At 42.1% G+C, this 14,376-nt stretch overlaps 2 protein-coding genes across 2 annotated transcripts; one reads left to right on the top strand and one right to left on the bottom strand.

Annotated features, from left to right (window-relative positions):
* Window positions 1-3,478: 3,478 nt before the first annotated feature.
* On the top strand, window positions 3,479-11,330 carry LOC137261332 (uncharacterized). The gene is made up of 3 exons (XM_067799070.1): window positions 3,479-3,542; window positions 5,250-6,409; window positions 11,072-11,330. Exon 2 carries the CDS (start codon window positions 5,277-5,279, stop codon window positions 5,982-5,984), a length of 708 nt encoding a protein of 235 aa, XP_067655171.1. The 5' UTR covers window positions 3,479-3,542; window positions 5,250-5,276; the 3' UTR covers window positions 5,985-6,409; window positions 11,072-11,330.
* LOC137261334 (uncharacterized) lies at window positions 6,825-11,101 on the bottom strand. Its single transcript, XM_067799071.1, has 4 exons — window positions 11,011-11,101; window positions 9,551-9,828; window positions 9,115-9,252; window positions 6,825-8,601 (listed from the first exon to the last, which is right to left on the bottom strand). The coding sequence occupies exons 2-4, from the start codon at window positions 9,756-9,758 to the stop codon at window positions 8,393-8,395; spliced, it is 555 nt and encodes a 184-aa protein (XP_067655172.1). The 5' UTR covers window positions 9,759-9,828; window positions 11,011-11,101; the 3' UTR covers window positions 6,825-8,392.
* Window positions 11,331-14,376: the final 3,046 nt, after the last annotated feature.

Here is a 14,376-nt window from a genome sequence, read left to right as displayed (position 1 = left end):
GATTGTATTCACTTGTTTTATTTATTAAGTGTTTTGTTACTTGTCTGACAAGTGATGAACTTCTTGAGCTCAGGACCTTGTTCCACAAAACAGTGTAAGTGCAAAGATGATCGTAGTGCCCATACTTGCAAACAGGCTTTGTCGTACTATTGAGATTGTGGAACAGGGCCTCCAGTTCTCAAAGCAATTGTAGTGCTTCAGCAGTTGGCAGTATGGGAAAGAGTAGATGCGACTTGGACAAAAATATGCCCATGAGGGACCCTTAATGGAAAATGTTCCAAGTTGCATGGACGTATAATTCTGCGTTAGTTTGGTACCCAGCAACCTTGTAATGGCGACTCCAGCCTACAACAGGGTCCCAGTAACTACACTGAGAGAACTGAATGGAACTCTGACACCATTGATAAGTCACACACAAGGCTTGTTTGGTCATACATGGATATCATAGAAGCTGCCATCACATAGCTGGGATTACCGGGGATTCTAATCACTGAACTCTGACACCACTGATAAGTCACACACACGGCTTGTTTGGTCATACGTGGATATCATAGAAGCTGCCATCACATAGCTGGGATTACCGGGGATTCTAATCACTGGACAACAATATATGATAATATGAATATTGACTTTTGCCATTGTATGTTTTTGTTTTTATTGTCATGTATTTCAAATTTGCATGAAATCTCTGATGAAACAGATTTTAGAAAATTCTACTGAGATACTCACAAAGGTAAAAACTTGATAGAAAACATGACCATTTGAAGGGGCAGTTCTGTCATACCTTAAGGTTTTCTCTTTCAAAAAATATAATTCAGCTTATAGGTCATTCCTTTACCTTTCTGTTCATCGCATTCAGTTTGTGTAACTTTATTTGATCACTGACCTTCACATTCACACTACCTGCTGCTTTGAACAAAAATCTGATCTCACGAGTAAACGTTGACAGCTTCCATAAATCTTTGAATGACTGAACTACGAAATGGCTCTCACTGGTCTTTTTCCATGAGGAGGAAGTCTAGATTTTTATGCCTGTGCCATAATACGGTTCAGTGCATATGGGTTTACTCTCAGTGTCTGCCTGTTTGTCTGTACAAAACAGGGATGTACTTTATCCACTTCAGATAACTGCTGTATGGAATTCAACAAACTAGTACATGGGTTTTCTTGGGCCTCTAATGGTGTGCATGTCATATTTTGTTTTTGTGTTGTATGAGGAATTTTTAGACACATTTTAACTTATGTAGATATTGCTGAATTTCGCTATGATCATGGTTTTTCTAGTAGATGAAGTGGGGGTGTATGTACATTACCCACTTCTCAAAAACTACCATATGGAATTCAGTGAACTTTTACATGAGTGTGTTTGGAACTCTTAATAATTTGCATCTCATATCTTACCGGGTTTTTTTTCTGTAAGGTTAGAGATGTTTGAACTTGGGTACATTTTGCTGAGTTTCTCTTTGATGATAGTGTAATGGTTGGGGTACTTTATCCATTTCTCCTCAAACACTACTGTGTGGAATTCTTTTAAATTACACATGCTTTATAGGGATTCTGAAGGTGAGCATCTCACAATTTGTATTTGTATTTTATTTCTTTTTCCAGTTTTAATGCCCTTTGAACTTACATCAATTTTGTTGCATTGCTCCCTGATTATAGTGTTGCAGAGGATGAAATCTATGCACTTCTCCCCCAAAACTGCTTAACAAAATTGAGTTCTACATGTGTTTCACTGGGACTCTAAAGGTGCGCATCTCATGCCTTGTTTGTCCAATTTCTTAATTGTGTCACTTCTACAGAGATGTTTGAACTTTGAATTTGGTTCTGTTCATCCCATAAAACAGGAGGTGTACTATCCACTTCTCAAGAACCCCTGCACAAAACTCAGCTTACATATATGCCTATTATAGAGACTGAAGGTGTGTATCTCATATTTTGTTCTTGTATTTTATATTCTTTTGTGTGTTTAGAGACAATTTGAACTTCGATAAATTTTGTGGAATTTCTCTCTGAAAAAAATATAGGGGATTAAGTCTATCCACTTCACAAAAACATCAACAAAACTCATAAGCAAATAGATGTGTTTCACTGGGACTGGAAAGGTCAGCATCTCATAGTTGCGTAGATGTTTATTGAATTTGTTCAGTAGAAATGAATCACCAAAGCACACTCAATGCACGGAACTACCTCTTTAGCAACCGGGCATCTGTGTCATTAGACACAATTTTTTCTTGTTACCCTTCTCAATTATTGTCCATGCAGTGATTCAAAACCCTGTGGCTCCAATGTTGCTCAGAGAGATGTTAAACAGGATGCGCAGCCTGAGTACACCGTTTGATGATGGCAGAAGTAGACATTGATTATACCTTGACTTGTCCTGTTAAGACTGTGTTATAGTGCAAGGTAGTAGCATGGGTCGAATGGTGGTTGATTGAGTAGACTTTTTATTTTTACGACACTGGATGAGTGAAGCTGCTGTGATTGGTGTGGTGTCATTCTGTTGTGAGTGGTATTATGTCTTGTAGTTTTACTTTGATGATTTCATGTAGTTGTGCTTGTTGATGTCATGCAGTTGTGTTTAGTGTGATATTGATGTCATGCAGTTGTGTTTGGGGTGATATTGATGTCATGCAGTTGTGTTTGGGTTGATGTCATGTAGTTGTGCTGGGTTTTGATGTCATGCAGTTGTGTTTAGTGTGATATTGATGTCATGCAGTTGTGTTTGAGGTGATGTCAATGTTGTGTAGTTGTGCTTGTTGGTGTCATGCAGTTGTGTTTAGTGTGATATTGATGTCATGCAGTTGTCTTTGGGGTGATGTCAGTGTTGTGTAGTTGTGTTTGGGGTGATGTCATGTAGTTGTGCTAGGTTTTGATGTCATGCAGTTGTGTTTAGTGTGATATTGATGTCATGTAGTTGTATTTGGGGTGATGTCAGTGTTGTGTAGTTGTGTTTGGGGTGATGTCATGCAATTGTGTTCGGGATGATGTCAGTGTTGTGTAGTTGTGTTTGGGGTGATGTCAGTGTTGTGTAGTTGTGCTCGTCATGCAGTTGTGTTGGGTGTGATAATGTCATGTAGGTGTGCTTGTTGATGTCACGTGCTGCCTTCTTGGATATTGATATCATTCAGTTGTGTTTGTATGATATTGATGTCATGCAGTTTTGTTGAGTGTAATGTTGATGTCATGCAGTTGTATTGGGTGTGATATTGATGCCATGTAGTTGTGTCTGGGGTCCGTTAGAGATACTGAGCAAGAAGTCATGCACTGATTTTGTGAGATTGGATACGGTGTGTAGTTGCATGTCAAGATCCACGGTATGGCACCATATCGAGTGCCACAGCATAACATCAAGTCTGGTTCACAATAAGTATCTGGGTCATATTTTCGGCAAGAGGTTAAACAATACCCGAGTTACATACCGTGCACCTGACCTATAAAAGGCTGAGTCATCATGACACGTGGCAGGTGACAGGCACGCATGCGCAGTACCGAGTGTCCATTTGGACTCGACAACCATATTGCCTGCCCTCAGAGCACAGGTAAGGCATGGAGTGTATGTGGTGAGTGCATGAGTCTCCACCATGGCCCGTGACGTGGTATTTGTGTACACCTGCCAAGCTTCAACGGCAGTGTACCTGATCAAAGTGCCTGAGCTCCGTGAATTTGTTCCACAAATCCAGGCCATAACTGCATTCGACTTGTCTCTTGTGGTTTAGGATGGAAGTGTGTATATTTTATCGAGATTTTAACTCTCAGGAGCCGATCGTTCATATGCCGCAGTGTCCTTCGCCCGTCAGTTGCTTGCCCTTACGTCGTTAGCATCGGTAGAGCCGCACTGATACCGAGTCCCTGAGATGACATTAGCAATGTCACCGCGTCCTCGAAACTGCCTCAGCTGTGCATCCACTGCAGAAAATGCTATTGGGGCGTATCTGGATCACGCGACCCATGGGCTAAGGATGAACCGTTGGTCCTTCCCCTCGTAAATGCGATAAACTTTGAAATAAAAACGTCTGTGAGACAAAATATCCATTTATGCGTGACGTAATGAAAATTTTGATGAAAAATAATGCAGAAATGCGTATGCTTATTCATTCAGTTAAACAAAAGACCCCATTTTGAGTATTCGAGCTATATAGCGGCGGTCAGTAAATAATCGAGCCTGGACCAGACAATCCAGTGATCAGCAACATGAGCATCGATCTGCACAATTGAGAACCGAGTCGGGGAGCCTGACCACCCGATCCCGTTAGTCGGGACTTATTGACATATATATGTCAGCCTGCCTGTCTGCTAAAGACAATGTGCAACACACAGCTTCAGTCATTGACCACATGCAATTTGAACTTAACACCTATCAGGCTATACGCCATAAACAATATAAATTGATTTATGACTCGTACACCCAAGCCCTGTCTCTGCCACATTATGTAATTAGGCAAGCATACATACACATGTACACATGACATGTTTTCATGTCCTTGGGTTGCAAACAAACTACATCCAATTTTCTCGGATGACTCGATCTGACGGAAACTGGTGCAAACCCTTGTTAGTTTGTCCTGGTTTGTACTTGGACGAATGACAGTTTCCAGCCACGCAGTAGTTCACCATCTCTACTGAAATGATGTTTGATTGGATCGAACGCAAATTTAGAGAACATGTACATGTATTTACAAAACATTACATCCCTATACACATTCTTTATGGATAAGAACTGTAAATGATTTTGTTTGACAACAGTATATGAATCCATACTGAAATGACGCATCAGGTACAATAAATGAACTTGTTATCCATAAAGAATCTTACTTTCTTCTGACTCGCCATACTTCTAAAATGCCCATCAAATTCATCATCTTTTTCTACACATAATGATCCCTCAGCGTATCAGCAAATGAACCAGCCAATCGGAAGCCGTCGTTACACTTGAGTGCACCACAACTACTCCAAATAAATAGGATTGGCACAGCAAAAGTATTGGTAGCTTTGAGCATTTAGCTCTGAGCTCCAGCTCTCTTCAAACGAGATTTATACTCGGCCCGAAGTTTATCTTGAATCTGAGCATTCTGGAGCTTGTCTCGAACTTGCATTCCAAGATATGTGTAGCGCTAAAGGTAGCTTTATTTCTTGAAACAGTACAAGCTCAAACACTCTAATGGCTGCGCAGATTATTTGTTAAACATTCTAAGAAAGGGTGCAGAAATTGTTTGTTTACATACACTGTTTATTGACTATTTTTGCAGTGTGACACACGTTGGTTACCGGGCAACATGACGGCAACTGTTCAGCTGTTTTCTTCGTGGTTCTGCCCGTTCGCACAGAGGGCATGGCTCTCACTACTGGAGAAAGGAGTGGAGTTCGAATACAAAGAGATTGACCCATATAACAAGACCAAGGAGTTTCTGACCATCAACCCCCGAGGGCTCGTCCCCGTCATCGTCAACGACGGCAAGTGTGTTTACGAATCTGCTGTGTGTATTGAGTATGTGGACGAAGCCTGGCCAGACAGACCGTCTCTCCTCCCAAAAGACCCTTATGAACGTGCACGAGCAAGAATTTGGGCTGATTTCATAACAAAGAAAATCGTGCCGAAATTCTACATGGCCCTCCAGCGCCAAACTAAGCCCGAGCAAGAGGAAGCCATGGAAGCCATTTTGAAAGCTCTCATAGAGCTATCGGGGGCCATGTCAACTGAAGGCCCTTTCTTCGGCGGCCAGCATTTCGGGCTCGTTGATATCATGTTGGTGCCTTTTAGCATTAGATTTGAAATTTTGGCTCACTACAGGAATTTTGCAGTTCCTGAGACCGACATATTCGCTCGATTCCGGAGATGGATGGAAGCGTGTCATGCTCGTGACAGTGTCAAGGCCACACTGTCCACAAAGGAGAAGTATATTGCCATATATAAACGTTATGAAAACAACTCTGCCAAGACGGAAGTAGCCGACGCCATCAGGAAGGGAACCACCCTGCCCTAGCACTTCCCGCCCGATCCACGCTCCAACGTCTAGACCAGCTAGATTTAGTGAGCAGATATAACATAACAGATTTCTTTATGATTGTATCATGATTGTATCATTTTTAACTGTTACCAAGCAGTGAAGCCCTCACGTGTTGACACCGATGACCGTATGACGCCACTAAAGCATCTACTTTGTTTGTTTGTGTGTATGTTTATTGGATAACGACACGCTGAACAATAATATCCCTGTCGAGTCCAGACAAGCCAGACTAGCCTGTGATCAACAGCATCAGCAACGGTCTGGGACACGATGACATTTGTCAACCAATTCAGATGTCTGACCACCCGATCCCGCAGTCGCCTCTTTCTACAAGGATGGGTAGCTGACGAACAACCCGGCTCTTCACTGGCGAGGAAGACATGTAACTTTATCATGTAAAGGTACAAGTAATACATGTAAAGGTACAGGTAATACATGTAAAGGTACAAGTAATACATGTAAAGGTACAGGTAATACATGTATAGGTACAAGTAATACATGTATATAAAAGTGTCCGTTTTCAGTATGCCAGAGCCACATCAGAATGGCGAGATTAACACTGCTGATTGCTTCATTGTCAAGACAATACAAGTTTGATTATTTTCCCTCTCTAATTCCGAGACCCACACGACATATTCATAAATGTGGTGCCGGAGGGCAAGAGGACTGTTTCTGGATTCTTTAAGATTATTAGTGCATCAGATAAAAAAACTCTGCACGCCTTACGTCGCAGAAATCTGTACTGCAGAAATAGATGCCTTCCTTATCACTTCAAGACAATATGATCTGCACATTTGTTCCACTTGGCCAGTGACACATCTTTCTAAATATGTTTATTTCCAGAACATTTACATTTCAAGATGCAGGTGTACATGAAACAGTAAAAGATGAAACCATGAAATAAAAGCTTTATAACAGATTTGTACTTCACAGGATACCAATTAGAAGTTCAAACAGGACATTGATAGCGCACATATAAAAAGGACATAAGTGACACAAACATCAGGGACACACACTTGACACAAACATCACGGACATATACTTGACACAAACATTAGGGAGATATACTTCACACAAACATCCGGTGCATATGACACAAGCATCAGGTGCATATACTTGACACAAACATTAGGGAGATATACTTGACACAAACATTAGGCAGATATACTTGACACAAACATCCGGTGCATGTGACACAAGCATCTGGTGCATATACTTCACACAAACATTAGGGAGATATATTTGACACAAACATTAGGGAGATATGCTTGACACAAACATCCGGTGCATGTGACACAAGCATCAGGTGCATATACTTGACACAAACATTAGGGAGATATACTTGACACAAACATCCGGTGCATGTGACACAAGCATCAGGTGCATATACTTGACACAAACATCAGCTACATATACTTGACACAAACATTAGGGACATATACTTGACACAAACAGTAGGGACATACACTTCACACTAACATCAGGGACATATACTTGACACAAACATCAGGGACATATACTTGACACAAACATCAGGGGCATATACTTGACACAAACATTAGGGATATACACTTGACATAAACATCAGGGACATACACTTGACACAAACATTAGGGACATATACTAGTACTTGACACAAATACCAGGTACATATACGTGACACAAACATCAGGGGCATATACTTGACACAAACATCAGGGACAGATACTTGACACAAACATCAGGGGCATATACTTGACACAAACATTAGGGATATACACTTGACATAAACATCAGGGACATACACTTGACACAAACATTAGGGACATATACTAGTACTTGACACAAATACCAGGTACATATACGTGACACAAACATCAGGGGCATATACTTGACACAAACATCAGGGGTATATACTTGACACAAACATCAGAGACAGATACTTGACACAAACATCAGGGGCATATACTTGACACAAACATTAGGGATATACACTTGACATAAACATTAGGGACATATACTAGTCCTTGACACAAATACCAGGTACATATACTTGACACAAACATCAGGGGCATATACTTGACACAAACATCAGGGGCATATACTTGACACAAACATCAGGGACATATACTTGACACAAACATTAGGGACATATACCTGACACAAACATCAAATATATATGCTTGACACAAACATCAGGGGCATATACTTGACACAAACATCAGGGGCATATACTTGACACAAACATTAGGGACATATACCTGACAAAAACATCAGGGACATATACCTGACACAAACATTAGGGACATATACCTGACACAAACATTAGGGACGTCTACTGGTCTACTGTCGTAAACCATGATGCATCGATACATCCACTGGTCTTCTGAACACCTTGTGTGCCACTAAACAACACCGGCTAATCTTTCCTCGTCTTCGTGACGCTTGGCCTTCCTGATGGATGCCAGTGCTGTGAGACCTGATGCCACGAGGGAAACTACACATCCAAGGACAGCCAGACAAATTGACCAACCCACCGCAAATTCCTTGCTCCTCTCCACAAGTAGCTGGTGCTTTCCCAGGAAGATGGTGAAGGCAAGGAGGACAAACAGACCTGAAACAACCCTTCTAACGTTAGTTGCAACTCGACGGTGGTTAAGACGTCAGTCCTACTATGTAACCAATGATAATGTCTTTTCGACGGAGAATGATTAAAACGTCATTAGGTCTCTAAGAAAGTGATACGTAGTATACATCGTGGCAGGTGTATGGACCAGTTAGTGCCCTCAGACAACAGCTGGCGCAGAATAGACATGCTGGAGGGTGTGTCTAGCCCATGTACTTGTTGGTGCCGCCAGACAGGAGATTTCATAGTATGAACATACTGGACGGTGTGTCTAATCTATGTTTCTGTTGGTTCCCCAAGGCAGTGCTTGGTGGGATATAGATATCCTGGAAGCTGCGTATAGTCTATGTACCTGTTGGTGTCCCCAGACAGTACAGAGTGTAGGATAGATATGCTTTAGTGTGTGCTCAGTCTAAGTACGTGTTGGTACCCCAGACTGCAGATGGTGTGAGCTAGATTTACAGGATGGTGTGTTTAGTACTTAGTGTCTCGTGTACGTACCCGCTGCCCCCAGACAGTAGATGGCAACTGATCTGACCACGACCTTCCTTAGGGGAACATAGAAAATGTGCAGGATTAAGGCGACCTGCGTCAGCACCACGGCAAATGTCATAAAAATCTTGCTGATGAAAAGAAACTCTGCAACAAATGAAGAAACAGTGTCAGTGTAATTACACATAGGTAGGTGGGTATTTTGGTGGTAAAGTAGTTAATTATGAAGAGAACGGTAGATAGTTTGACAGATATCTATGTAATTTAGTAGGAAGTAAGGAAGGTAGGCAGGTAGATAGGTTAGTCAGGCAGGTCGGCTGGCAGTTAGGTGGGTGGGTAGTTAGGTAGACACTCAGGTAAACAGAAAGGTACCCAGGCAGGTAGGTGGGTAGGTGGTTGAGTCGGCGGTTTTGTTAGTTGGAATAGACAACAACTAAGCTTTTACCTTTACCGCCTTCAATCTCGTATGTCACAGACAGGACGCAGTTGCCATCCTCTCCACACTCGGACTTTGTCCACAGGCCGTAGTTGATGTATGTTCCCCGGACACTGGTGACCCGCCACCAGTAGGGCAGGAGCATGGCCAGATCCACCAACACGGTGCCCACCAACGTTACGACAAATGCTGCTATAGCGACAGGGTTGATCCACATCTTTCACCAACGTATATGTGTGGGAACCGTCTACAGTGTCGTGAATGACGAGTGTTAGGGCTACTGATCTCTGAGAAAAAAAAGAATATTTTCCTATTGTTTATTCCAGTGTAAAAGCCATCGGACCATGTACACAGCTACAGACATTTTTTGGCGAGTTTAAACAATAAGGATTGTCTTTCTTTTAAGAAGTGCAAGTTTTCCAAATTGTGAGAGGTTACAGAGAATAGCGAGGTTACAGAGAATAGCGAGGTTACAGAGAATAGCATTATTTGTACAGGAGAGTAAGTTACAGTTAACATAGATTTTGGCGTGAAGAAGTGAATGTCATAAAGTATCATGAGCTGGCAAGTAAGACTAAAATGGCATTCGTCTTCAACGCTATGGTAATCACAGACTTGGCATATTCTTTCTCCGTAGAGTAATCCTCCCCAGCGTCCGCTATTAACTCTCAGTGGTAGTTTTGATGATCTAAGAAGGTAACGTAGACCTCGGTGTTCTCGTTTAGTTAAAGTCGACAAGTAAAATTCTATGTTTAATAAAGATTTGAAATGTTGATTTAAAATGAGTAAAGTTTCTTCGACTCTGTGATCCGTACGTGTCATTCTTGCTAGTTACAGTCTTTAAGTTTCCGTTTAGAAACGTTCAAAATATAATTAATATCGCCAACCTCTTGATAAAGCCAAACTGAACCGAATCCGTACATGAAGAATAAATCTCGAATATTTGACACCCAAGTTCTTCCATTCTGATCGTCTAGAGTCTCTGATTAGAGATATTCTTGTTTCGGATTTCTGTAGCCAGGCACTGATATCAACTTTAATCAGAACTTGATCTATCTTGCGTGATAATCAACACCAGTCACTGTATCAAAAAAAGTCATTGTACAGTGATAAACCACATTGAGTCAAATATATCCAAACTTAATATCAGACAAACAGCAGTCGTCACATGCAGCTGATGAAACAGAATTCATTTGACGTAAAAGTTATGAATGCTGAAAACAGTGAGCGGCCTCTCTCACAGGTGGCACAATGGCATATGCTTGAAAACATACACTATTTGAAAACAACATTTACCAACAACGAACAATAAATCGCACAGACCTGCAAGAAAATACGTGCACAAAATAAGGACCTGATTATACCAGCAAGGAAGTACGTGTACTGTCAAGTTTCCGCATATACCTAACAGAACAGCAATACAACTGGGCATGGGCGTACGACACTAAAGTCATGGTGCGCTTTTTTACCTTGATGGTCTCACAAATCTCGCCTTGATTTCTCAATAGATCGCACGTCTCTGCTCTTTAGTTCTGCCGCGGACCCCTACAATGGCGTCTTCCAGTCCGATGACGATATCCCGAGGCATGTCCGGTGTACAATCCTACAGTCCGTTTAACATAGAAACATCAACAATCTCTCCCAGCGTAGTCATCTGGTGAGAGGGTCACATGCAGGACGTCGTCTGCTCATCTCAGACCAACACACTCCTTCCTGAAGATGACAGCCGGAACCAGCCAACCTCCTCACTTGCAGCCTTCCTTTTCGCCCGAATCAGACACCCCGAGCAAGGGATTTGTCGCAAATCTGGTACTCATCTAAGAATCGAACAAATTACAAGTTACTATCCTGCCGCTCTTCTTCTCCGCATCTCTTCATGCTCATGCTCTTTAATATCCCTTACCCGTGAAGGTCCCGGGGTAGAATAGGCCTTCAGCAACCCATGCTTGCCATAAAAGGCGACTCAGCTTGTCGTAAGAGGCGACTAACGGGATCGGGTGGTCAGGCTCGCTGACTTGGTTGACACATGTCATCGGTTCCCAATTGCGCAGATCGATGCTCATGTTGTTGATCACTGGATTGTCTGGTCCAGACTCGATTATTTACAGACCGCCGCCATATAGCTGTAATATTGCTGAGTGCGGCGTAAAACTAAACTCACTCACTCACTCACTCACTTTAATATCCCTATCCCTACATGCTAGTGCACTTCAACGCGGTGCGGGGAGCCTAGTGGTTAAAGCCTTTGCTTGCACACCGGGTTCAATTCCCCACAATGTGTGAAGTCCATTTCTGGTGTCCTCCGCTATGATATTGCTTAGGTATTACCAAAAGTGACGTTAAACCATACTCACTCACTCTTCAATGTCCCCCGACTCTTCACGCTAGCGTCCTTTACTGTCACAAAGGGCACACTGAAAAATATTGCCGCGAAGAGATGGGGACACTAGATGGGTGTTTGCATGTGCAAAACTACAGGAGATGGAAGACTACGTGTGTAAAGTGCAGTAGAAGGGAGGCCATATGTGCAAAGTACTATAGATGTGAGGCTATGTGTGTAAAGTAATATAGATGGGAGGCTATATGTATAAAGTGCAGTAGATGGGAGGCTATGTATGTAAAGTGCAGTGGATGGGAGGCTATGTGTGTAAAGTACTATAGATTGGATGGCTATGTGTGTGATGTACAGTAGGTGGGAGGCCATGTGTGTAAAGTACTAGAGATGTGAGGCTATGTGTGTAAAGTACAGTAGATAAGAAGCTATATGTGTGACGTAGAGTAGATGGGAGGCTATGTGTGTAAAGTACAGTAGATGGGAGGCTTTGTGTGTAACGCAGAGTAGATGGGAGGCTATGTGTGTAAAGTACAATAGATGGGAGGCTATGTGTGTAACGTATAGTAGATGGGAGGCTATGTGTGTAAAGTACTATAAATGGGATGCTATATGTGTAAAGTACTATAGATGGGAGGCGATATGTGTAAAGTACAGTAGATGAGAGGCTATATGTATAAAGTATAGTAAATGGGAAGTTTTCTGTGTAAAGTACTATAGATGGGAGGCTATGTATGTAAAGTACTGTACATGGGAGGCCATATGTGCAAAGTACTATAGATGTGAGTCTATGTTTGTGACGTACAGTAGATGGGAGGTCATGTGTGTAAAGTACTATCGATGTGAGGCTTTGTGTGTGACGTACAGTAGATGGGAGGACATATCTGTAGAGTAGAGTAGATGGGACTTTATGTGCGTAAAGTACAGTAGATGGGAGACCATGTGTGCAAACTGCTATTCATGTGAGGCTATGTGTGTGACGTACAGTAAATGGGACTTTATGTGTGTAGAGTACAGTAGATGGGAGGCCATGTGTGTAGAGTACTGTAGATGGGAGGCCATATGTGCAAAGTACTATAGATGGGAGGCTATGTGTGTGACATACAGTAGATGTGAGGCTATGTGTGTGACATACAGTAGATGGGAGGCTATGTGTGTAAAGTACAGTAGATGGGAGGCTATGTGTGTAAAGTACAGTAGATGGGAGGCTATGTGTGTAAAGTACAGTACATGGGACTTTATGTGCGTAAAGTATAGTAGATGGGAGGTTATGTGTGTAAAATACTATAGATGGGAGGCTATGTGTGTAAAGTACTGTAGATGAGAGGCCATATGTGCAAAGAACTATAGATGGGACTTTATGTGTGTGACGTGCAGTAGATGGGAGGTCATGTGTGTAAAGTACTATCGATGTGGGGGCTTTGTGTGTGACGTACAGTAGATGGGAGGACATATCTGTAGAGTACAGTAGATGGGACTTTATGTGTGTGACGTACAGTAGATGGGAGACCATGTGTGCAAAGTGCAATACATGTGAGGCTATGTGTGTGACGTACAGTAGATGGGAGGCTATGTGTGTAAAGTACAGTAGATGGGAGGCCATGTGTGTGACGTACAGTAGATGGGAGGCTATGTGTGTCACGTACAGTAGATGTGAGGTCATGTGTGTAAAGTACTATCGATGTGAGGCTATGTGTGTGACGTACGGTAGATGGGAGGCTATGTGTGTGAAATACAGTAGATGGTACGTTGGGTGTGTAAAGTACAGCAGATGAGACTTTATCTGTGTAACGTATTTTAGATGGGAGGCTATGTGTGTAAAGTACAGTAGATGGGAAGCCATGTGTGTACAGTACAGTTGATGGGCGACTATGTGTGTAAAGTACTATAGATGTGAGTCTATGTGTGTGACGTACAGTAGATGAGAGACTATATCTGTAAAGTACAGTAGGTGGGACTTTATGTGTGTAAAGTATAGTAGATCGGAAGCTATGTGTGTAAAGTACAGTAGATGGGACTTTATGTGTGTAAAGTGTAGTAGATGGGAACCTATATGTGTAAAGTACAGTAGATGGGAGGCTATGTGTGTAAAGTACAGTAGATGGGAGGCCATGTGTGTAGAGTACAGAAGATGGGACTTAGTGTGTGTAAAGTATAGTAGATGGGAGCCTATATGTGTAAAGTACAGTAGATGGGATTTTATATGTGTAAAGTATATTAGATGGGAGGTTATGTGTGTAAAGTACAGTAGATGGGAGGCCATGTGTGTAAAGTACAGTTGCTGGGCGGCTAATTGTGTAAAGTACTATAGATGGGAGGCTATGTGTGTAAAGTACAGTAATTGGGAGGCGATTTGTGTAAAGTACAGTAAATGGGAAGCTATGTGTGTAAAGTACTATAGATGGGAGGCTATGTGTGTAAAGTACTATAGACGGGAGGCCATGTATCTAAAGTACAGTAGATGTGAGGCTAGGTGTGTAAAGTACAGTAAATGGAAGGCTAT

Source organism: Haliotis asinina, chromosome 14, assembly GCF_037392515.1.
Source record: "Haliotis asinina isolate JCU_RB_2024 chromosome 14, JCU_Hal_asi_v2, whole genome shotgun sequence".
In the NCBI taxonomy this organism is placed as follows: domain Eukaryota; kingdom Metazoa; phylum Mollusca; class Gastropoda; order Lepetellida; family Haliotidae; genus Haliotis; species Haliotis asinina.
Note: the sequence above shows the minus strand (reverse complement) of the source record. Positions and strands in the feature narration are given on the sequence as shown.

Excerpts from the sequence above, each read along its gene's own strand:
- LOC137261332 (XM_067799070.1), top strand. The coding sequence starts at position 5,277 with ATGACGGCAACTGTTCAGCTGTTTTCTTCGTGGTTCTGCCCGTTCGCA.
- LOC137261334 (XM_067799071.1), bottom strand. The coding sequence starts at position 9,758 with ATGTGGATCAACCCTGTCGCTATAGCAGCATTTGTCGTAACGTTGGTG. Across the intron at positions 9,253-9,550 it reads CGAGATTGAAGGCGGTAAAG|AGTTTCTTTTCATCAGCAAG; the intron begins GTAAAAGCTTAG and ends CATTTGTTGCAG. Across the intron at positions 8,602-9,114 it reads CTACTGTCTGGGGGCAGCGG|GTCTGTTTGTCCTCCTTGCC; the intron begins GTACGTACACGA and ends GGGTTGTTTCAG.